This window comes from Eleginops maclovinus, chromosome 3 (assembly GCF_036324505.1).
Source record: "Eleginops maclovinus isolate JMC-PN-2008 ecotype Puerto Natales chromosome 3, JC_Emac_rtc_rv5, whole genome shotgun sequence".
NCBI lineage: Eukaryota > Metazoa > Chordata > Actinopteri > Perciformes > Eleginopidae > Eleginops > Eleginops maclovinus.
Genome location: NC_086351.1, coordinates 10,661,503 through 10,686,876, shown reverse-complemented (window position 1 = coordinate 10,686,876; position 25,374 = coordinate 10,661,503). Strand labels below are relative to the sequence as shown.

Sequence of the window (25,374 nt, the reverse complement as noted above, 5' to 3'; positions counted from 1 at the left end):
TATCTACCCATTCTTTCTTTACTGCCATGTTTTTATTTTGTTTTTCATCAGGAAGTCCCAAAGACTCCCGACTATGCTCCCTCTCGTACCTTCTATCTTTACACTGTCAACCAACTCCCCACTTCAAGAATGCTGCTTCAGAACTGCTACAAGGTAAATGACCAAACATACTGTAACTTTCATTGCTCCTGCTAATGCAATGCTTTTTATGACTTTCATATTGGATTTGGCTTCAGTGATTTTTTGTCTCTGTGCAGACTGTTGCCAACCTCATAGAGCGGCGCCTGTATGAGTCCAAAGAGAGCAAGTGAGTCCATCATAACTGATGTCGTAATATTTTCTGCGTCCCACTGCCTGTGCAACCCAGATAAATTGTGATGATCTACTTAAAGAGTTGTATGTCTCACACACTCTGTCACAGATCAATGTTTGATTGTTTCTTCTCTTGATTGATAGGCGTCTGCTGGAGAAATCCCAGCGAATCGAAGCAATCCTGGCATCTCTGCAGGCCAGCGGGGCCGAACCTGAGCAGCTGACGGAGGTGGAGGAGATGATCACTGCTCCTGAAAAACAACAGCTGGATGCCTTACGGCTTCATATCAACAAGTAGGAGCACGAAACATCAGTTCCTTTTCTACAGGGGAATCCTTATTGAATCACCTCTGGTCTATTGTTTGGTCTCATCATTGTTCTTTTCCCCTCCAGGTTAGACTCGGCCGAGAACCAGGTAGATGAAACCATCTTTCTTATAGAGTCCTACATCACCTCCACCGCTACCACAAGTTGAGAGCATTTCGGCTCACACATAGTACGTTTGAGGATTGTCCCGTTTAATTTTTGTGTATGAATGTTGTCAAGTATGGCTGTTTTATGGTTAATATGACCGGATTGATTCAGTTTAAAGTGCAGTAAAATCTGAATAGATAACTTTGCTTGTTTTTATTTCATCCCTGAACTGACAAATGAATAAACTGAGCACAGAAGACTTATTTTCAACAGTTTTAATTTCATCAAAGAACAAACACAAAACTGTACGACAAACATAAAACAGGGCGATTGTTTGAAATGTAAAACCTTGATGATGTATGTATATTAAATAGAAGAATTGTGGTTTAATACACTCTAGAAAAATATTATTTACATAAGTGCTCCCGACCCTGGAAATAATGGGTAGTGCATTTCTGTTGGGCCGTTGTGATGCTCTCTTTGGTCCTGGAGGTCCCTGTTGGGTCTATGGATCGAATCCAAACTGTCTCTGTGGCTGCTGGGAGGCAGCGCATGTGGTGGTTGTCATGGCAAACGATCGTTGTCATTGCAGCAATATTTGAGCTCAGTCTTCATGGTCCTCATCTTCTCCTCTCTGTTTGCGTGTGAAGAATCCCAGCTGATTTTTAAAAAAGGTGGATGGATTAGATTACGTTCTTAACATGTTTCTTGAATTTTAGGGGTCAATATAAAATGAAAATACCTTCCATAGTATGAAAATGATGAGGGCCAGTAGCAGCAAACCTCCAATGATGCTACCGATCAGAATCCACAGCGAGATAGGAATAGCTCGGCCCTTAAGCACCTCTAACACAGTCTACAGAAAAACAGATGAAGGGAGAGATTAGAGAAAGTAAATGCCATTCCCCTTCTCCGTCAAAGAAATCTGACTGCTGTCTTCTTACCTCCCTCCAGACTGTTCCTGTGCCCAGAGTAATGAGGTTAGTCTCCTGAGCTACGAGGCTATAGGCACCTATTATCTTCACTGACTTGTATTTTGCCTGAAAAAGGAGACACAGAGGTGATGACCAATGTTTGTGTCATAGGACAAAAATGAGCATCAGCGTTCTGTTGTGTGACTCACTTTTCTGAAGAAGTCATCATGAACTCTGCGGGTCACACGAATGAGAGCGAACTGCCCTCGTAGGAGCTGCTTTACTTCACACACAATCTCAGTGCACCATGACCTGCTGCAGTTCTAAACACAGAGATATAAACATGCATGTTAATGTGTATACTGATGCTGCACTGTATTCAGTAGCTGCTGCACTACCAGGGGCCTCACCAGTATGTCATTTGGCATCATGTCTTCTGGGTGAAGGGCGCGTACGTCTCTCTGTCTGGCCTTCAGCTGGGGCAGATCACTCAGCACGCTGCAGTTCACCCATGAGGCCTATGGGAGTATTCGAATTAGTCAGATAAGATCTAAAAGAGAGACACAAACCCTGACTCGGCAGCACTACTCACGTTGTATGAAACATCGGTGATGGTCATGAAGACTGTGTCTCCTGCAGCTACGGACGGCAGAAGCAGCCTCAGCTCCACATTACTCACAGAGTAACATCCGAGGTTCTGCAGCTAAAAACAAAAACAACATATAATATAATTTTGCCTCATTTTTTTTTTTTAGATCAATAACCTTTTAGAGCTTTACAATAATTGTATTTAAACATGTGAGCCATACCTTAAGTTGTGTATAGAACTCTGGTCCAATTGCCTCTGACGCTGTCCGAGTCGGGTGGACCTCATATCGGTTCAAATTAGATTCACTTTACAAAAAAACAGGTTTAAAAACACATTAACACAAAACTATTTGAAGTAACTAATACATTTTATTGTTGTATACGCATACCTGATAACAAACAACTCTGGTTCGTACTGAACGAAACTCTGCAGCTGAACACTGTTGTCCCCCAAAGTGTCCTCTCTCTCCACACTGTCACTGTAAAAGAACCAGAGGGTTACAAACAGTAAACTCAGGGGCTTATCGCAGAAGAATATGATGGAAACAATATAGTTTTGAACTGCTGTTTTGCTTTGGTGAGATACCTTTTGGCATGAAGCTTCATCTGCACTCGGTTGTGCAGAGACGTGCAGCTGAACTCAAACTCCAACATGAAGTTGACCTGCAAACAAACAAAAGAGAACAGCCTGCTAAAGTGACACATATCACCTGGAGTAAGTGAAGTATGAGTGGGCTGAGTCGAGAGAGGGATTGAGCTATTTACTGGCATGGACATACTTTTGACTGTGAGCGAAATACTGGATAGCTGACGTTACACGAGTGGCTGTTGGCTCCGAGTGCTGTACACTCAATCTTAAAGTTGGCATCCTCCTACATCACAAGAAAAGAATCAACCATGTTAGTTTGTTGGTGTTCATCTGTCTAAATGTGTATGGTGTGTTTGCAGAATACGTGTTTTTTACCCTGATGCTGAGGCTAGAGAAGTGCAGGTTGCGTGAATAGTTCAGCATCAGGCTAGTGTTGTAGGCGTTTTCCAGTCTGTTCTGAAGCTGCACCTCCACCGCCAGACGCCTACGAGGGCTGCGAATCACATAAGGCTTCTGTCTGTGGAGGAAACACAATGAAATCTCGATAAAACAACAGAATGGATGTCTGATCCTGTCAAACTGGTGCAGAAAGAAAACAGAATGAGAGGAAGATCTAAAAATATGTACCTTGTCCCGGAGATGTCCATATGAGCCTGTAGCACTAGGTCTGTTGTACACACATCATCTTCACCACAGTCTTTAAAGAACTGGATCTGCAAAGGTACAAGACAGCAAGTTTGAAGGTTATCTAACACGGCAGTTGGACCCTCACAGTAACAACAAGGTAATTCAAAAATCCATGTGTGTCAAGTTAGTTTGATAGTTTGCGAACAGCTGGATGACGTGATGCCTTAAGGAAGCCACTCACAGATTTCTTGACGGTTGTTGGCCAGCCTTCATCCAGCACTGGACCACTCTCTGTATCGTTGATCTTGAACCGCAGTGAGAAGCTTATTGGACGGATGTAATCTGCCGTGTCCTACAGCAAAGACAGGCACAAATGTAAGTGATGCAGTAAAGTCCCCTAAACATTTAAATGTCCCATTTGACATTAATGTGTGCTCACATAGACATGGAAAGGCAGTCTGTAGCAGAGCGTTTGTCCTGTGTGAACTCGAACCGCCAGCTGGGTCTGACGGTTGGAGCTGTCGTCAAACAGGGCCCTCGCAGACAACTTCCTGTCATCCAACATGGCCGACACCCACAGATCTGAGGAGAGGACAGGTAATTAGGACAGATGGTAAGTGTTGGAAAATCCCCTTTGTAATTATTATGCACGTCTGGCCAGTTCACAACTGTTCCAGTCCTCATTATTAGGATTGGAGAGTAAAAAATTAAACGTGTCATACCAAAGCTGTTCCTGTGTGGGCCTGGGGAGTGGGAGACGGTTGTGAAGCAGGCAGTGGCGTTGAGACAGGCCGACTCTCTGCTCCCCCTCTGGCAGGTCTTCTGAATGACGTTGATGGAGTGTGGCTGAAAGGACAGACTCACGTTGATCTGCACTATGCTTCGAGAGCTGGGGACAGGAGGAACATGGGATGATGAAAAAGGATTTATTTTTAGCAATCCAGAGGTGGATTACTTCATTTCATTTCATTTATTTATTTAAAATAATTTAATGAGGACTGTCACAAAATCAGATTTTCCCTACAAGACTATGGATGCCAAAATAATTCACAATAAGGCTATTATTGCAGTATCTAAAGGCAATTTGAACAAATATTATTGTATTATTATTATTTCATCTTACACTTTTTTTTAATCTCTGTCTCTTTTTTTGCAAATTAATAACACTAGATTGTGTGTTGGGATTGGGGAACAAAGACAAATCATGAATTAAAAAAAAATTGATTGAGAGATGCTGTAGTATTTACACACTATCATCATATGTTTAATAAACGTAATAGTTAAGCTTATTTTTTTAATATATAATGGCAATGTTCTACATTGTGACACCCGTATTTTGACTACTTCTTTAATCTACAGCTAGAAAATGAAAATCTGTTCTCTCAATCTCCGTCATGCTCTCCCTCCCTATTATGGCCTCTACCCACCTGAGCATCACAGCGCTGCCGTGTGCTCCCACGGCCAAGTCTATTAGCTCATCTCCATCCAAGTCCAACCGAGCACTCACACTGCGGCCAAAATACTGAATGGTGGGCGAAATCGATAACCCTGAAATACGCTGAAAGAAGACCAGAGGCAGAAAACAAAAGTCATTGCATCCTGAAATACACCTGGGAACATGGCAATTTAGGCAAATGACAAGTACCTGCTTGTAATTGTGCACAACGTAAATACCGGCTCCATGGTAAAGATAGATGGCTCCTCTGTGATCATCCTCCAGCGGAGCCCCCACTAGCAGGTCAGTGAAGCCATCGTGGTTGAGGTCTGGAGCGGCTGCCAGTGCGTAACCAAACCTGGCATCCTGGGATTTTTCCTCTGACTTCAGAGTGCCATTGAACACAAATACTTCCTCCTGTGAGATTGGAAGTAACAAGTACATATTGTCAGTCTTGTTTGTCAGAGAATAATTATGGAAACCACTTAACTTCAATAATAATAAGAAGAATCACTGCAGTCTTACCCCACTGAGGGTGTAGATGTAGACTCTCCCAGTTTCCTTGTTTCCTGAGCCAAGGAACATTGGAGCCGCAACCAGAAGGACATCAGTGATGCCATCCTGGTCGATATCCAGCCCACACACCTCGCTGCCATAGTAAGATCCAATCTGCAGACAGAAACATGCCTGTTCAGTTTACTGCCACTAGATGGAGCCCTTGCTCTAATCTCTGAATGACATTCCTAATTGTTCTGCGTTAACAAATGAACAGAAAACGTTATTGTAGGGGAAAAGAGAGGAACAGAGAGGTTTACCTGTTCTCCATTCAGGGCCTGTACAATGTTTACATCGCCTTTATCGCTGAGTTCAAACAAGATTACTTTGCCTTTGTGTTTGAATCGAGGAGCACCAGCCACATACAGCCTTTTCCAGTCACCAACTATCACAGAGGATACTGTGTAACCTGGGGACAGATAAAAACATATCATATAACATTGCAACACAATCAATTGTCTTCAGTGAGGAGTTGAAGACTCAAACTGGTGTGGTTGACAATGAACATATAAAGTGGAATCTGCCTGAGTAAAGTAATACGTCACATGTGGTTGAACTTATATTTTTGTCAATGTTTAAATCATGTAACACATTCATACAGTTGAAAGTATGGTCTGACTCCAGCCTGCTCTGAGGCGGGGGGTGTTTTTGTGTGCTGCTGGAAAGAGCTCTGACGTGTGATTTGAGAGCTGGCTCCAGAACAGAATTTCATTCACAAGTTATGTTAAGGTAAACAATAATCAAACAATGTTTTGGAAAGGTTCATATGCATTTTGGAGGTTATTACATTGAAAGGTTTAAGTTAGGTAGCTGGATTTTCAACTGGGTAAATCAGGTAAGTGTCCCAGTGCCAACTGAACGGGCCTGAGGTTCAGTGTTTGGCAATTGTCTTTTAATGTGATTTTTAATTGAATATATTTAGCTTTTGGTTAGAAGCAAAAACACTCCCCTCCGTTACTTGATTGACTTGGTGCATTCAGCACTGGAGAAATATATAGTGCTGGCTCTGTAAATTGGAAACAAAAACGGTAGCTTGGATCATCATGCTACACAACAGTATTACAGCCAAGTAAATGTGTACTCTTGCAGAGGACAGGATGAAAGCCAAGGATGTGTAAACAGAAAGGCAGTGGTTGAAGAGGGAAGGAAAATGTGGAGGGTGATGTTTGTTTTTTGGGTGTTGAGATCAAATATCAACAATTTCTCTCCAGAATCACTGACTTCACCTTTAATTAAGAACATATTCTGCAGATGAATTGACTCTGTGGATCATTGTTGCAGTTTTAACCACACTTGCAGGTGGGGGGTGATTTGGGGTACCAATTGCAATTAAATTCAGCTCTGCAGATGACAATAATGTCTGGGCTTTCCACCGAAACATGAATGCAATGCCCTGGTAGGATCAGACCAAGCTAAAACAACACATAATCTGTAAAGTAATGGACTAACATGCAAAAGAACCACAAACATGGTTCTTCTAGTATCATGTTTAGTGGTGTGACACTGTATGTGGGTACCTAAATAAGCAGCATGATTTTTGAGCTCCAGTGGAAACTCGCTTTCAAAAGCCTCTCTGGGCGGTATGATGCGTCCGTTGGTTCCCTCCTTCAGCACTCCACCATCCCAGTCGTAGGCGCCCACCATCCCAAACAGTATGCCATCCTGCAGAATGGAGGAGGGCATGGATGAGACAAAAGAAAACCTGCACTTCACACATGGATATGAACAGCTCCTGGACTTACATCCAGAGTGTGTGTGGAGAAGCCGATCTGAGACATCTCCATGTGGAACGAGCTCTGGTTGTAGCCCAGAGTGCCTGCGGGAGGACAGAGACAGCAGGTCAGTATTTTCTGTCGTCACGTTTCTCTGCACATCTCCTCCCTTCCTTCTTCTCCCTCTCAGGATCGGATGCGGATGGCATCATTGGCACCCTTACTCACCCTGAAGACACGCCTCACCCTTTCCTCTCCTCCTGTCCCTTCTTTCTGATTTTCCTAAACATTTAAGGGTGCCATTGCTCTTCATCAGTCTTCCTCTCATGTTCCTGTGGTTATTGTGATAGCTAAACACTTCTACTGTCCTTTCCTTTCCTTGCTTTCTTTGCAGACTTACTGTGTATTTTCTCACACCAAATCCTCCTTCCCTTTTTCCCACCCTCTAAAATATTATCCAAAAATATTATTTCTCAACACATCACATATTCTTGTATTTTCTTTTCCCTCTTCTTTCTCAGATTCTACTTTCAGTCTGTGTACTCTCATGTTTGCGCTGACAATATATATAATCAAAGTAAGACAATTAATCTGAAAGTTACTGTAAATAATAATCTGAATTACTTTTAGAGCAGGGAGTACACCTCAAAATTTAAAAAAGGACTTCAGATGATCCTGTAAAGTGACAGCGGATAAAATACCGTTTTTATACAATTACTTTAAATAAAAAAGGTGATTTAGAATTAAAATTGTGTTGGTTAAATTGGTTTCATAAAACTTAAATAAGAGCAACTGACCAACAGTTAGTATTCCACCTTGTGACACAACTATAAATACAAATGAATGGGTTTTAAGAAATGAAACCGACTGATAACTGATGTGGTTTGAAAGAACAGAGGTCCCTGGTGCTACATTGTGCTGCTGTCTTTCTTCCTTTTTTAAAAACATTTATCCACAGCCTGCTTCTCTGTTTCACAAACCTTCCAGAGTGAAGATGCGATCTCCCAGGGCGTCAACAATGTCATTGAGCGCGGCTTCATCGGTCACATTGAAGAAGTATTTCTCCTCTGGGTCGCTGGCGATAGACTTGATCTCTTTAATAAACGTCTCAGGGTCCTGCTGCCTGCGGATGTAATGACCCAAAACCTGGAAGCCAGCGTGAGAGAAAAACATTTTAGAAGAGAAAATGCGCTAAATGAATAAGCAGATAACACAAGCACTTTAAAACATTGATGGGATTAAGCTAGCAGACAAAGGAGGTGAACGCAATAAAAACAGAGGGATTGCACAGACACTTTGGCATGTAACAGAAAAATCACTTCTCCATGTTTCCGAGGGATAATGAAGAGAGATATCATATAATTCTGAAGGAGGACAAGATAGGTACTCTCAAGTAGCATAAGAGTTTCCTGGAACTGCAAGATTTAATGAAGTAAAATGAAAATAAACGTATTGCATAGCTGCATTACTCTCTATGTAATCTAATATTAATTAAGCAATACCTAAAGGCAACTGAAAAACATAAGACCAAAGGAAACAGTATCCACCAGAGATTTGTAAATGAGGAGTGCAGGCCTCGCTGAGAGGTGAAGAGATGACTGATGCAGAGGACATACTGTAGCAGCAGTGGCCTATGGCTTAATGCCTAAAGTACAAATGAGAAAATTCCATATGAGAAACCAAAACCAGGAATCTCCCCCTGTGACTCCAGCTGCCACGCTAACTAAGGAAATCCTCTGTTTTCAAAGGGTAAGGGATGGAGAGGGGTGAAGTGTGTAACGTGAAGAGAGCTTTCATATAAATATGTACATTTAGATCTGGTGAATTCCTCTCAGGCTGCCAACTGCTGCTGGCTTTCACATAATTATAAACAGAGAAATAGATGAATAAAGACAGAAAGCCTTTAATATAAAGCATATTTCCAGATTTAATAGGACTTGGAAACGCAATGTAATTTGAATATAAGAATGCAAGCATACATGGCCCTGCATAAACTGCTCTCCCACAAACGGCACTGATGTATAAAACACAGAGACTGCACTCTTGTTTTGGAAGATCTGTCCTCCCATGTGAGCCATTTTCACTCCGCATGCACACAACCAACACACACAGGCACTGCACAGAGAGCAGCATCAAAACATTGGCTCTGTTACCAGAAGTGCTTACCTTTCATCACTTGGACTTTTTGAGCAAACTTTGGCCACAAAACCCACCTAATTGTATCTTGTTTTCTTCATCCAGCTTTGTTTGTTTCTTTTGCAGTGAAGGCTGCTCTTCCTATCCCTTGACGCTTTCTCTGACTGTTTGTTTCCTTCTCTCAAATTAAACTTTTACTGACCTAATATTAGGTTGTGCACATGCAGTAGTGGGTAGTAAGGTGTCACATTTAGTTATATGTACTTGAGTATTTTTAAAGTAAATTTAACTGAAACTAACCGAATACTTTTTACTACCCGATGTATTTCTACTCTTTACATTTAGCTACGTAAAAACAATAATTGACATTGACGAGAAAAGCGCACAAGCCTCTTTAAGCATTCAGATATTGACAATTTCAAGTGATTTTGTTCTAAGAGATTAAATTGTAGCTAACGGTACAATTTTGTCATTTGTATGGTTCTGAACTTGTACATATATGTGCACTTCATAGTTGTTATTATCTTTTAAACAAAATACATTGATGTAATAAATTGCATGTAATGAATTTACTTGGTAATGAGTATTTTGTTTTAGTCTTACTCAAGTAGTTATAATACTTCTACTTGAGTCAATTTGATTATAAATTAACAATACATTTTTACATACAGTACATTTTCTTCACTGTGTGGTGGATGGACCACCATGAAATTTGGTACCACATGATTTGTAATCCCTTTGGCGAAATCCATAACTTTTCGTCTAGTGCTTTCTTCAGGTCAACATTGTAATTTGTTCAATTGTTTGGTTTATGCCAATCAAATGGATTTCTAGCACAAAACAAACCAACCAAGCTACATAAAACCCAAACATCAGTGTTATCCAAACACAATGCCACCTACTAGGTTTTGTGACTGTTCTCCATCCATAAATTACTAAGGATATCTGATCTTCGTCTACAGATATTTCTGAAGTGGCACTCCTCCTGCTCATGTTATCCTTTCCTGTGGTCCCATTGGGGAGAGGTCTGCATCCATCCCGGCAACCAGAGTCTGTCTGCCCCTCTGACACTCAAACCATGCACCACTCACTGTGCTTCTGTGTGTTGAGGGGGTCGGATGGGGTTGAAAGGAAGAGTTTTAGTTCCCACTCTGCTATTTTAGTAGACCAAAGGGGGTCATTTAGTCATTTAGGGATGTTATTTTTGAGGGAGTGGTATTGTGTGGTTTCTTTAGGGTGTATACACTCACCATACCACTTTCACACAATGTGTGAGGAATGCCAGGGATGCTCTACACACCCCATTGACAATATAGGTTATTTGTTTGTGTGTTTCCTACAATAGCTTTACTCATGTCATTTCACAAAGGACCTAAAACTCAGCCAGAAATAAGGATTATTTAGTGTAGGAGAATGACCCTATAGAGTTTATGAGAAGTACTCACAGCGATGGCGTATCTGGTGATGTTTCTGCTGATGCACTCGTCAAGAGCGCCTTCCAGCTCCTCCCCGTCGTGTGACTCACCGTCCGTCACTACGATCATCACCTTGGTGGCCCCATCCCTTGCTCCACGCTCAGCACTGAACGCCTCTGTGCTACAAACAAAGAAAGGGACAGACTGAGATAAAGATTATCAAACTACTTTACTCAAATATCCACCTAAATGATTGAATCAAAACTGAGAACATAAGAAAGAAAGTGAAGGAAAATAGAAAAAAATGAAAGCACAGGGAGGGAAAGAGCCAGAGGGAGAGTGGGGATACGAGGGAGTGTCAGACACGTTCATAAAATCTTAAATAAACACCCACTATAAGATAATATACAATTTCAAATTCTTCTCTGAGAAAATGAATAGCCAGCAAAACAATGGAAGTTTGATTTAAGTTCCTTGCCAGTAAGATATACAAGTGGTCCAAATCACAAGTTGTCTTTCCCACAACGATATTAATTGGCACACATACATTGGTTGCCTGTTGACTCAATTTGGTCATCGCATGCAGCCTGCATTTGTCATTGCACACGGCAACCGCATCTGTGCATACCCATCCGGTTGTGCCATGATACAGAGAGGAAACCTAAATTACAAACACACGAACAGACCCAAGCCGCACCCTGTTTGTCTGCAAGAAACCTGTTCTCAGTGGGACCTGATTCAAGTTATGCATATGCTTGGTAAGCTTCAGACCAACACACACACACACACACACACATGCACGCACACACACACACACACACACACACACACACACACACACACACACACACACACACACACACACACACACACACACACACACACACACACACACACACACACACACACACACACACACACACACACACACACACACACACAGTAGTCACTGCAAGTGAACTCAGTCATTTTCAGTCCTAACTCCAGCCCTTGTCTAAATATAACATTGTGGTCAGCCGCAAGAAACTCAGAGTTAAAAACAACCATTTCCCCTATGCAGTCTCCAAATTACATAGGGTGCCGAGAAGGAGAAAGGAGGAGAAAGAAAAATATTGGAGTATAACGAAATGCAGATAAGTTTTAAGGTTACAGAAGTATCAGAACAGAGAGAGGACTAAACTTAATACGTTAATTTAAAGGAAAATAAAGAAATTGGTCATCCAAATGAAAAGAAAAGACAGTAATATAAAGCTTAATATAACATCTGTAAAGTACAAATCCTGCTTTGGTGTGGTATTAAGGACGTGTGGTAGAGTGTGAGTGATGTACAATGAAATAAAAAAGATCAGAAAGATACAAAAGGGGGGAGAAAAGTAGAGGAGAGCGAGAGAAATGGCAAGACAAGACAGACAAACAAAGATTAAGAAGGAAAAGCAGGAAGCACAAAAAAAAGGGTGAGAGAAATAAGAGATGTGAAGAAGCAAGGGGAGATGAAAGCGGAGAGAAAGTGAGTGGAGCTAATTGGGAGGCCTGGTTGTATTTACAAGCCATTTTATGAAGTCAAAGCAGTGTGGTAATGACACAGCACAGTGGTCTGTGTGTGTACCTTCGGTGTGTGTGTGTGTGTGTGTGTGTGTGTGTGTGTGTGTGTGTGTGTGGGTGTGTGTGTGTGCATGTGTGTGTGGGTAAGCCGTAGTCTTAGACGGGTGGAGCAATATAAGAATTAGTGGCTTATCCAATTGTAGACGGCTGTTTGATGTTCATGTATTGGTCTGTCCTCTACTTTGAATTCAAATTGTCCTCTGTGCACTCGATTCATGACATTTACATGTCAACATGACACTGCGAGGAACCTCCTTTTACAGTCTGTGCTTTTTCCCCCACTCACATTTTTGTATTTTGGTTTTCCCTCTTTTTTTGCATTATTAAGATGAGAAGATCAATACCACTCTCAAGTCTGCATCATTAAATATAACACTACATTAGATTTGTTTACCATCTAGACTACAGTATAAGCAGGGCAAACGGATAGCAGCTTTCCAACAGTAATAAAATCCGCCTTCCAGCACCTTTTATTCTCACTAAATAACACGTTATCTGGTTTGTGTAATCCGTACAAAGAAAACAAAGTGTAAAAACGATGTGTTATAGTGTACAGGGGTTAGGAGTTGGAGCAGTTGCTGTTGCAGGTTGAGGGTCAAACATGCAGTGAAAAGGGCTACAGTTGAGGTTTATGGGACCAAGGAATGAATGTGGTGAATGTCAGCCCTTAAGAACATCAGAATAGTCATACAATGTGCATTTGAGTGTATGTTTTGAGTCTTTATAAATTCTCTTTGTTGTTAATCTGTGTCTGTGTGTATTGTACAGTAGACCTGAGTGTCTGTGTATGTATTCATACAGCTGTAGGAGCACGGCTTGGCTGACCAGACTGGGTCAGGCTGTGCCACACCTGCAGTCGAGCTGAGTCAGCAGCCGCCGGGTCCAGCTCAGCTAATCTCTGTGTTTTTCTACCCTGTCACCTTCCTGCCTTGTGCCAGCGCTGCTATCTTTCCATCTGTATGTGTGTGTGTATGAGCAGGAGTGCTGCTATATATGACCGCCTCTCAAAGTAATCTTAAGTTATTATAGCACTGAAAACTTGATATCCTTAACCTGACACACACACACTTGAGAAAACTCAACTCGAAAGAGTTTATATTGAATTCTGAGAAACAATTTCTATGTTTTTTCTTTTTTACAAGTCTACTCTTTGACATTAAAAGATAAAAAGCTACGAGAGGGAAAAAGTAGGAGCGTCTGGATTTCCCGTCACTGCTTTTCAACTAGCTTTAAATTATTCCCGTTAAACACTCCAACTTTTACTTTTAAATGAACCAGAAAACAGGAACTCTCCAATTACCTGTGTGTGTGTGTGTGTGTGTGTGTGTGTGTGTGTGTGTGTGTGTGTGTGTGTGTGTGTGTGTGTGTGTGTGTGTGTGTGTGTGTGTGTGTGTGTGTGTGTGTGTGTGTGTGTGTGTGTGTGTGTGTGTGTGTGTGTGTGTCTGCCTGCCTGCCTGCCTGCCTGCCTTTGTGTAAGTTGAACACCTCTCCAAGACGCACACATCCTTAAACGGAAGCAGTGGCCACACATCCGGTCTGGGTGTGGTGCTCCATGTGGGTAAGACTTTAATAAAGCAGGAATTTTATTTTGAAAAGAAAAAGATATTTTAAGACATAGACGTTTTCACTTAGCCACTGACCCTCAATTTATAGAGCTGTTTCTTTAGACTCAGGTTTCCAGCTCAAACACCCTCAGCCGAATGCTACGAAGATTAAAAACTATGCAACTATTCATGTTAAAGAAGAGTTTTCTAAAAATGGTATACAGATGCATTCGAGGTGGCATTCATAAATGTTTTACAAAGATTTTCTTTCAACAGCAACAGAAAAAAAATCACCTGCATAGTAACATTTTCACTTTCCTTTAAGTTTTAATTCGATCTCCACCAATTCCTGAGGGCTACATCTGTCTCTTTAACTCCTAAACGCTCCACTACGTTCACTAGCTAGTTGCTAACCGTCTTCCTACTGATTGATGCTGGCAAAGTAGCGTAGAGTGAGTTGTCAGAGATCGAGTTGAGGATTTAAAATAAATGTATGGGTTTTTCACTACTTTAAATTACGATAAGTCATTAGATAAAGCTAAATATTGATTAGTGCAAGATTAAAGAGGACATAATAAACACATTTCAAGTTCAAATTCATATTTTGGGAGTCTAATAGAACATGTTTACATTTATTAATGTTCCCAAGTACATAATTTTACTCGTACTGTCTCCAAGTCTGGTCTGTTCTCATTGTTTTTCAAGAAGGATAGGGGGTGGTATATTCTAATGTGTGTTCATGTGACATACATACAGTAGGAAGGGGAGCAAAAACTGGAATGGCTTGTTGAATCAGTGACCAATTATCTTGTAAAAAACTATTGCACAGTTTGGGGCAAGCACTTTAGATACCAAAATGTGTACACAACAATACATCCCCTTTAAGTACCCAATGTTACAATGCTATTCCTTCTCTAATTACTTGGTCAGCTGTAAATCAGAAGCAGCCTGATCGGATCATACTGGAGCATATTACAGACTAAAGACCTCATTGTCATTATAACTACAAATTAAAATGTGACTTATTTATAGAAATATAATAAGAATGTTATACCAAGATCAAAACTGCCAGACAGTTTCCAGTGAGCCCGCCAAATCTGCAGTATGCACAAGTAACATCAACCAGTCCGAGTGCAGTAATAGTGATTGACAGGCCTACCAGGCAGTTTGGATAGCGAATGCAGTGCGCGTCTCTCGTCCCTCCTGTCTGCTGATGTTCTTCGCGGCCTCCACAACATCCTCTGTGGTCTGGTAGTCCTTCAGAGACCACTCGTGGATTGCTACTTCACCATACTGCAGTATACCAACCTGAATGTGTGCACACATACACAAACAAACAATTATTTCAACAATGCCACTTGTTCATGGTTGTGCTGGCATGTAGTCATGGAAAGCATCATGTGAGACTCTTGTTCCGGGTGAGCTATCTCTTTAAGTACAAATCCGGTTGTTAAAGCAAACAGTGCACTTGGGGAATTTTTGAATTCATTCAAAAACCAAAGGTATTTCCTTTTCACCTCACATTGCCTTCTACCCCTTACCCTCACTTTTCAAAACCCAAACCCCCTCTCGCTCCTCTTGTTGTTCAGCTTTAAAAAACGTCCCCAGATCCCCCCCTCCGACTTCCATTCCTCCCTAACCTCAAGCTAGTTCTGCTCACGTCTCTTTACATTACTAAAGCAATCTATTCTGGCCATTTTTGCCATACTAGTTCTTTATACGTGTCACTCTGTGCATGTTTTCACTCAAGGGACTAGATTGTCTTACTCTTCTGGGCAACAGCTTTAGGGTTCCAGAGATTTATGTGGGGGACTCACTCAAATACAAACCCACAAGTTTCCATTACTAATGTAAATAATATTTATAGTCAGTGCAAATACACATCGACATGCCATTTTACCTGCATCTGGTCCAAACTGATATGGAACTTGCTGAGGATGTTGCTGAGAAAGTTCTGGACTTCGTACCAGGGGTAGATACTGTTAGAGCCATCCAGCACAATCACAATGTCCATGTATGTAGAGCACCCTGCCACATGTGGGGGTTAAAAAAAACATTTGGTTAGCAAAAACAGGCCCGTGCAGCTTGATTCTCTGCCTCAATGTATGTACAGTATGTGCAAATGTGTGGTTACTTTGCGCTGTGGGAGCGATGGCCTCTCGTGGTTTTAGGTCATCGCTGACAGAGGCACAGATGCCAGTGCTAAACATAGACGTACCACACTCCTGAGACCACAGAGGGGCACATGCCTGACAAACAAACACAGGCAAAGACATCAACATCTTTCTGACAGGTGAAACAATTTCAGGAGCAACTACAGTCATTCTGAGTCTGAAGTTTATGTTGCAAATGTTTGTGTTATGCTCACAAGAACTGTAGGTGTTTTTCTGGTGGTTCTAAAAGGGTTTTAACACGTAGACAAATGTGGTTAGGTGACTGAAAAATCACCGAAAAAAAGACCAAATGAGGGCAAATGAGGAACAAAAAGCAAACAAGTCATGAGAGAATAAGTCATGGAAAACTACAATGGTGTGGTTTGGGGGACAGAGAAACGAGGGAGAGGCAGAGAGTTGGAGGCTATTGTTGACACGCTGGCAGTCACTTTTGTCGAGAGTGGTTATACAGAGCTCCAACACCAGACCAGAAGAGCAATTTAAATCTGAATGTGCTAAATAAAGGGGGCTGAAAGTGGGGACGGGGGGGATCGTATAAAAAATATTTCTGTCTTCAAAGCACGCCGTTTATTTGGTTTTCATACCGAGAGGGAGCAATAAGGGGGGAAGTGCGGAAATAAAAAGATAAAAGAGAAACTCATGCAAACGGCAGAGACAAAAGGGGAGACCAAAAATGGGTGAAATGAAGGAAGAATGAGAAAAAGAGAAACATCCTGGTTTTGCTCACCCTGTCATTATGGACGGGTTTCTCCTCAGGCACACAGACAGGCAGGGAAGAAAGGATGCAGAGAGGGATGGTAGAAAAGAAGGAGGGAGAGGACGGAGGAAAGCGAGAGAGGTGCTATGGCTTTTGGTAGGTCTGTCATTAACAAAGGGCCGGAGACGCATTCCGATCCTGTTATAGACCTGACCACTAGGGTGAAGATAAACACACACACACACACACACACACACACACACACACACACACACACACACACACACACACACACACACACACACACACACACACACACACACACACACACACACACACACACACACACACACACACACACATATAAGTAGGCTAAGCTTGTTGGCCTTTGTGAACTATACACGACTCCACACCCAAAGCAGCAGTAAAAACAGACACCAAAACATGCAAGCATCATTGTATACACACACACACACACACATGGACACAGACATGGACAAGGTAAGTAAAACACACGCACACAACACACACTTCTGCTTTCTAGCCCAGTTAGAAGTCTATTCCTTAGCCTGAAGTCTCAAAACGGGAGGAATTGAAGAGCATCAGCGAGATGTGTGTATCAGGGTTATAGAGACTCAGACTCATGTTAGCTAAAGTTTCAAAACTATGGACATACACTTGACCTGCTCTGAGATTTAACTTGATTTGACTTGAGAACAAAAACTGTTAACTTTGGTTCACATTTATCGCAAAAATGGAACAGAAATTTGCCAAAGATGGGCAGGCCTTATAGTAATATGCTTTTATGCATTTAAAGCAGTCAAGGCAAGCCGTTCAGTCAACCAATTTGACCAAATAAGTTTTTGACTTTGTAAATGTGCAAATGAATCTCCAAAAAGGTATCCAGGAAGCGGGGATTGGTGTGACGCACATGTGAGCTCACAACTATGGTCAGATAAAAACACACCAGCAGAGATGATTCATAACAATTCAGTGAAACAAAAATAACCTGTTTTTACCACATTCCTTCAAGCTAAATCATATGATGGGAAAGCCTACAAAATAAAAATAAAAATGACTGTTTTTCAGTATGAAACAACATACCAGGAATCCATCAGGGGAGACTGGAGTGAGCGTCATTCCCAGGTGAGAATTCCTCAGGTTTTTAGAAACGTTCTGGAGAGCAATCTCACCTGAGATAGATAAACAGTTTATTGTAGCATATGGGTAACTTATCAGCGAGATTTGACATTTGATTGTTATGGATATTTGCTTTTCTTACCTAGATTTACTTTGCTGCAGTTTGAGTTCCTCTCCTCTCCCACGATGCATTTGTAAACATCACCTTTCCTGTTTTTGGGCGGCCCGTCCCACGGAGCACCGACCAGCATCCTTCAATGTCACAGTGAGTAATTTATTATCAAGATGTCAACACACATCCGCTTTGTGTAACAATTGTGACAGTTTAATTATTTGTTGCTCTTTGTTCATTCACTCTAAGAGAAACTTACGATTTCTCTCCGCCATCATCATGTTGTAAAACAGAGAAGCCAAACAGAGCGTCCTCTGGACCGGTGAAGATGCGAGGATGCTTTACATCAATGTTGAAACACTGGCACAACCCTGAAAGACAAAACTGAAAAGATTACTACACAGAAGACCTTAAGACAAATTTTGAAGAATAATATATAAAGCTACAGCCTAGAGCTAATTTAGCTAAGCATACGGACAGAAAATAGGGGAGATGTGTCATAGCAGCCAGCTAACATAAGAGAAGTTAAAGTATATCTTGTTTGTTTAAAAGCGGCAAATCACTTGTGGTTATGTGCCGGACTACTTTTTGTAAGTTAATATTTTCTGTATAAATATTAGAGTAGAATCAATCTTTTCATTTAACTCTTGGCTGAAAAGTTCCTGATATGTTGATATTTTAGCTTAAAGGCCTTAAGAGTACAGGTTGGCCTAACAATATTAATCAGCCTTAAAATGAGTTAAACATGAAGCTGGACACTGTATGTTCATAAGCGTACAAACAGTGCAGAGTCAGATTATTATTTTTCCTTCTAGCCTTTGGATCGGGGATTCAGGGTGGGAGAAGGGGGGGCTGAAAAAGATGGATAAACAGAGTGACCAAAGGCAACCTCTGAGGAAAAAGGGAGTTCAGTCTGAAGGGAAAGAGGGAGAGGAGAGGGGAGAGAAGAAGCAAGGCACGGAAGGGTGTGGGTTAGAAAAACTATGGAGTATAGTAAGCCCCCTGTTGTGACACACAAGCCTGCCCTTCATACAACGAGAGAGTGAGGTGAGGGAGACACAGAGAAGACAGAGCAACAAGATGGTAGTCAGACAGTTCACAGAGTTGTTATGGTGTAAAGTGAGGCAAGAAACATGTTCCAACTGGCAAAATGAAACACCTTATTTCTACAGGTCTGAAGAGGAAAATCAAAATATGTTTTTTAACATCAGGAAAAAAAACATATTGGTAGCTTCATAAACAACTACACAGATTAGATGCTGCCTTTGTCTGACCAAAACTATGACTAAGAGTTTTATGATATACCATCGTAGTTTAGCGTTTTAGCATGCAAACATTTGTGATGTATAGTTTTGCAGTTAGTTCTGCTGAGGCGGACAGGATATAGATGAAAGATTTTATGAACAAAACATTTGATCTGTTGAGGCCACGACATGAAGTTAGGGGATACCGAAAGTCACTTAAATTCATCCCAAAAGTAGTTGTTGAGGCAATTCACAATAAACCACAAATGTCAAACTTATGGAGTAAATATCAGGCTGACACCAAGGCTGCGTGTTTGATTCGTACTTGGATGCTTTCTTTATTAAAATGTCTACATACTGATGACAAATGAATCCACAAATTGTTCATGTTGCAGCAGAATTGTTTGCTGATGATGTCTGTAGCTGACAGGAAACAAACCCGCCTTGCTGTTTCCTTAAGAAACGCATTCTCACTTAAATTAAAACGCATCATTGTGTAGTATTTCCAGTTAAGTCTGAGAAACACTAAGCTACTCTTGACAGTTAGTATTTAACTTGTCCCACTTGTGCATTTACTGTATGTTATTTGAAGCCATGGAAAGCAGGGTGTGTTGGATGTGTTTTGTTTAAGGGGATTTCTAAATAAATTTGAGTTGACATGTATTTTAGCAGCATCCTACTGTACGTAGCTCTGGTGATTCCACTGTAGAAAAGTAATCCAGATGGGGAGCAAGGCCCTGCTGCAGTGATTATACTCAAGCTACTCACATACTTTTATAGATACTTCCCCACAAATACACACTGACAGCCACACAGACAGTTACTCGGCCAGTCCAATCAAAGGGGGATTCCGCTTGGTTTTGAGAGGGAAACTAGATATCTTCAATGTATCTATTCAATCTCTGCTTCTGCCTTTCTCACGTACTGCTGTCTTCTGCTACAAATATAAGACTTTTTATATTCATGCTAGCAGCATGGCTCCAGTTCTCCAGCACTCTCTACCAGTTTAGTTAGGTCTGAAATATCTCCACCAATATTTGATAGATTGTCATAAAATTGTGTACACATTACCATGTTTCCCAAAGGATGAGTTGTGTTGACTTTGGAGTTCCATTAACTTTTGTCACAATAAGGGTTGGATTTGGGGTTTTGAGTGTAATGCCTCAACAAATATGGGATGAATTGATATGAAAGTTGGGACAGACATTCATGTTCATGTTAACTTTAGTGATATCATTTCATGTGTCATTTGGAGGGGAAAACGTATTGTTCAATACTTTAGCTTATAAACCAAACACCTGCAATGTAAACGGAAATCTTCCTGAGGTTCACTTAATACTGATTTGAATATATAAGTGGTGCGTAAGGTAAATATTACTGGCCTCTGTTGTGAGAATGTTAGCATCCCAACATTAGCATTTAACCAAAAGTACCTCAGTGCTTACGTACATCCTTTACATAAATCTTGTTTCTGCTCATCCTACAAATCTTTGTGAGCCTGTAATATTTTAACGTCCAAACATCCAGTGAATTTGTTGAAATTCAGCCAACTACCTGATTCTACGCAGATGTTTAAAACAGTTTACTTATGGGAACATGCTTAGGCAAGGACGGAATTATTCCTCAATACTAAATCTTTCGTTTTCATAACCAGAAGGAATACAAATCTTTCGATCAAGCATTTAACATTGCGCGCACTCCTTCACTATCACACCACCCTTCTTATAGTGTTGTAAAATGTTTTTGGCTTTTTTTGTGGCAACATCACCCACCCTCTGTGATTTCAAATTGCTTTCCACAACAAACTGGGCCTCCGATAACAACCTCTGCTACTGATTGTCCCTGTCATCTTCGTATTCCACTCATTCTCTCATAAACCATAAATTCCTCCTTTCTTTTACCCTCTCTCCTAAAACTCACACACACAAACAAGTACACACACACACACACACACACACACACACACACACACACACACACACACACACACACACACACACACACACACACACACACACACACACTGTAGCTCTACCACAAGGCCCCCTCTCCCTTCCCAACCTGCAAAACTGTACTATCGTTCCCTGTTTTCCCTGTCCTGTCCTCCCTTCTCTGGTTCCTTTTTCATTGGGGTTTATATATGACACTTTACCACAAGCCTGTCTGACCACCTATTGCCATGACAACTGGTTGCAAACATTTATCAAGGCGAACTGAGTCCAGATTCTCTCGACCACACGTTCGGCTCTGGGCGCTACTCCTGCTGGATGCGTATGGCTGTGATTGTGCAGTGTATGTATGTGTGTGTGCACAGAAACTGAACTTGATACTGTAACGTTTTGGATACCGTAGAGACATGCCAGCACTTATAGGAGTATGTAGAGACATTGATGTAGGTTGTTTTAATTGGGCTAATGCATTTAAAGTGGATATATTGTCGACATGTTTAGGTTCATACTTGTTTTTTGGTTTCTACTTGAACATGTTTACATGCTTTAATGTTCAAAAAGCAAATTGCTTTCTCATACTGTCTGATTATATCTGCATTCAATGTCTGTCTATGTCTTTTTAAGGTAGTTTTGGCTGAATTCATTGAAAATCCAGCAACTTCCCTGGAAGAACAGACAGGCAAAAGGGAAAACCCTGAAACCGCCAACTAATTTCAGGCCAAACCAAGTTTTATTTTTGATACCTGATGTCAGTTGTTACACTATGGTTCTCTGCAATGGTATGGGTCACACTGGCCATCGCATCCACGGACATAACAGAGGACATTAGTGCCTGACTGTGCCAATCTTATTCTTTAAACATTGGGGGAAGATACGTGTTACCCGTCCCAATTCGGACTGATCTTTCAGTCCGAATTGATCCTTTACCATTGCTTTCTCTCTCTATTGCTCATTGAACTGGGGAGAATTGGCCTAACTTGAATGATGTGTGTTTTCAAACAGCAACAGACAATGCTTACTACTGGAAAAATCCCAATCAGCTCTTATTTAGCTTGCAAGAAAAATATGTTGTAACTTTGCAAAGGTAGTTCTCAAGCTGTTTTAGTAGTACTCAGCTGGAGGGCAGTATATTCCTATCCCCCTGCATGTGACAGAGAAAGCGAAGCTAAATCTGTATGGCTTTTTGAATCCCATAGCGCAGCCAACATAAAAACTGCCTGGGTTGTCTTGTTTCACAGTTTGTAGTTTGGTATGCACTCCAGAAATCCCTGTATCAAATATCACAAGCACTGAAAATGTCAGTTTTATATGTCACCTTTAAGTTTCCCTTTCTCATAATCTGTTTCTCTGCCTTTTAAAATTACATCCCTGACTAATAGCACCTCTGTGAAATGTCCTGCAGTGGAGATGTCTGCACGACTGTCCGGTCTGTTTCTATCATCTTTATTTAAACAACTCCTGTTGCCAATGCATCCCCCGCCCTCACCTCTCCTCACCCCCTTTCACAGATTTTCTCTCCATTATCTTAATCGTGTTCTGTTCTCATCTCTGTCACCCTCTCGTGGGGAATGGGGGTGGAAGAAGAGGGGGAGTAGGAATGATGGGAAAACCCACAAGAAGATAGCTGGGAGAATAATAGCTAGAATTTATGAATGACTGGAGTCAAACACACATGCACACACACCTGTGTTCAACATCTCAGTAAAGCATAACAGAGTGTAACAGGCCTGGGATGCCTGCTGTCCACATCAGGGGAGCTCTGCTGAAACTATTAACATTACACACTTACTTACTCACCTATATGCTCCTGTAGGACACATGCACAAGCTAGCAAACTCAAACACATGCAAGAACACTTACATTTAGATCAAATAAGCTAGAGTACAAATTCAATCAAACGTTACACAGTAAAAAGGGGAACAAATATCTTGTACATGCTTGATTTAAACTGATAATAGAGGGCAATGTGTAAAACCAAACCACAGAAACATTTGGCTGTTGGCATGTGTAAATAGATTTGTGTGTGTCTGCGTACATCTGGGTATGTAAGTATGTGGTCCTCATTCATTCCTCAGCTTCTGGATGGGAAGAATGTTGCATACCATGAAAACTGGCTGTGTGGATAATCCTTCCTTAGTCTACATTTTAAAATGTGGCTCAGATGCCAAAACTTCAATCTATACATTAACTCCAGTGACACTATGTGTGTGTGTGTGTGTGTGTGTGTGTGTGTGTGTGTGTGTGTGTGTGTGTGTGTGTGTGTGTGTGTGTGTGTGTGTGTGTGTGTGTGTGTGTGTGTGTGTGTGTGTGTGTGTGTGTGTGTGTGTGTGTATGTGTGTGTGTGTGTGTGTGTGTATGTGTGTGTGTGTGTGTGTGTGTCAGAGCTGCTAAACTTAACACGCCTTGCACAACATAATATCATTGCCTATTGATCTAATTTTGCTTCAAGGCTGCATGCTATAATGCAGCAGTTAAACCACTGCTTATCAGCTGCTTACACACTTAACTTTGGTAGACAACAATGGTCTTTTTCTTAGAGTTCTCGCTAGTGAACAGGAATGGCTCAATGAGGTGTGTGAGGCTGCTCTGCCACACCGAACATGAGTACAGGAGGGGAGCTGATGTTCAAGATTGAGAAAACGCACATAGCATAGCTGCCTTATTAGGGGAACTTTAGACATCCAGTCAAAGCGATGGATATGGCTAATATGACCTGTGGAGTTGAGTTTCACAGCTGCCAGTGTCAGCAGTAAGAGGAGATGAACCAGTAACCTTTGGCAGAGGAAACATGCAAATATATCTGATTTCTCCAAACATCTTCTGGTTGCAGGAGGCATCTAAAGAGAATGAAATACATCCTCGGTAGGCTACTGACAAAACTGATAGATTTACTGAAGAATCTGGCTCTGAGCAAGAAGCCATTACTTTGTTGGACTCAAGCGCAACTTCCTATACCTTTGATCCGTTGGCAATGGAGTGTGGCCATATGTTATTATGACTGATTCTCTGCTTTCCAGCACACTATCATGTTAAGAATGTCTTCATGGTCAGTCACTTACTGTCACAGAATAAAGCTCCTTGAGACTTAGGGAGGCACGTGTGACACAATCATTTACATATGTTGTCTGTTTAAGTGCAAAAGTTGTGGAGGTTAATGACCATGTCACCCAGAGAGACAGAGCTGGAGGACAGGAGAACAACTGGGAAGTAAAGAGGCATCAATCATGGGCAAGAGGTTGACTTTACTTCTCCAAAGTTCAAAAGTTAAGAGCAGGAGGGAAGGGGGCTCCTGTTCAGAGCCTCATTAAGCAGTTTTACCTTTTAAAAGCATCAACTGTGTAAAACCTACGGAAAAAGTTGACATTTGATACAAAATATACGTTTACAAATATAAATATTACCTTTAAGGAGAAGGATGAACTCCAGGCACAACAGGTATTTACGCAGCTCCATTTATGAAACTAAATGAAAGCAGAGTCTCGTCTTTATTTTTCTTCCTTTCTTCTGTTTACTAAGTGGTCTCCCCTGAGCTGTTGTAAATGTAAAGCATCGGCGACCACCACACACATAAACGCCCACGCGGTTTTTCAGCTCTTTCTTTCCCCAAGAGATTCGTAAAATCCGGTCAAACGATGCTGCTGCAGTGGCATGCCTGCTGTGCGTGTTCAAAAACAGTCTTGAGTTGTTGAATAGACATGAAAAAAAAAAAAACGAGAAATACTGTCAGTGATTTTGGCGTTTTTTCTTAAATGAGACAATGTGGGTGACACTACCGGTAACAGTTATATTGAAGTGCACCAAAAGCTCTTTAGCATAAAGAGAAAATACTTAATTGACACCTCCGTGACCCATGTTTAGGGCGTAAAAATTCAGCACCTGTCCCATCCAACAAGAGGCCGCAGTACAGAATCATTAAACCATTACTAATGTGTAACACCTTCCCAAACAGCCACTCAGCACCGCGCTTATCCACCCTGACTCCGGAGCGCGTCTTTGAAGATCAAGCTTCCCTGGACAGAAACGCTTCTCATCAGGGCAAAAAGTTTCAGATGTCGGTCCTCTTTTTACTTGTTATCCATGATCCTCTCCGCGTATTTTCTATCATTCAGAAGAAAACGGTTGTTTTTCCCGGAGTTTTCTCAGTGTAATTATGTGCCTCCAGTAACGGATTTCATTTACTTTGAAATGAAAGAGCGCATTTATCCCCAGAGCTCC

The 25,374-nt window shown here is 41.4% G+C and overlaps 2 protein-coding genes across 4 annotated transcripts in view; one reads left to right on the top strand and one right to left on the bottom strand.

Annotated features, from left to right (window-relative positions):
- polr3c (polymerase (RNA) III (DNA directed) polypeptide C) overlaps positions 1–989 on the top strand; it is a 5,717-nt gene extending 4,728 nt beyond the window's left edge. For all 3 annotated transcript variants that reach the window (XM_063878596.1, XM_063878593.1, XM_063878595.1), the window contains exons 10-13: positions 52–153; positions 258–307; positions 457–606; positions 706–989. In XM_063878596.1, the coding sequence (XP_063734666.1) occupies positions 52–153; positions 258–307; positions 457–606; positions 706–787 (384 nt within the window). In that variant the 3' untranslated portion in view covers positions 788–989. The remainder of the gene's footprint in view (positions 1–51; positions 154–257; positions 308–456; positions 607–705) is intronic.
- Positions 987–25,374, bottom strand: itga10 (integrin, alpha 10). The gene is made up of 30 exons (XM_063878592.1): positions 24,561–25,374; positions 18,226–18,337; positions 17,997–18,106; positions 17,819–17,907; positions 15,978–16,092; positions 15,744–15,871; positions 15,003–15,151; positions 10,728–10,878; positions 8,127–8,292; positions 7,177–7,250; positions 6,952–7,096; positions 5,695–5,843; positions 5,405–5,548; positions 5,090–5,296; positions 4,872–5,002; positions 4,167–4,333; positions 3,884–4,026; positions 3,686–3,796; positions 3,445–3,530; positions 3,193–3,334; positions 3,008–3,100; positions 2,815–2,891; positions 2,618–2,707; positions 2,450–2,534; positions 2,233–2,343; positions 2,051–2,158; positions 1,850–1,963; positions 1,671–1,766; positions 1,469–1,582; positions 987–1,384 (listed from the first exon to the last, which is right to left on the bottom strand). Exons 1-30 carry the CDS (start codon positions 24,610–24,612, stop codon positions 1,331–1,333), a joined length of 3,513 nt encoding a protein of 1,170 aa, XP_063734662.1. The 5' UTR covers positions 24,613–25,374; the 3' UTR covers positions 987–1,330.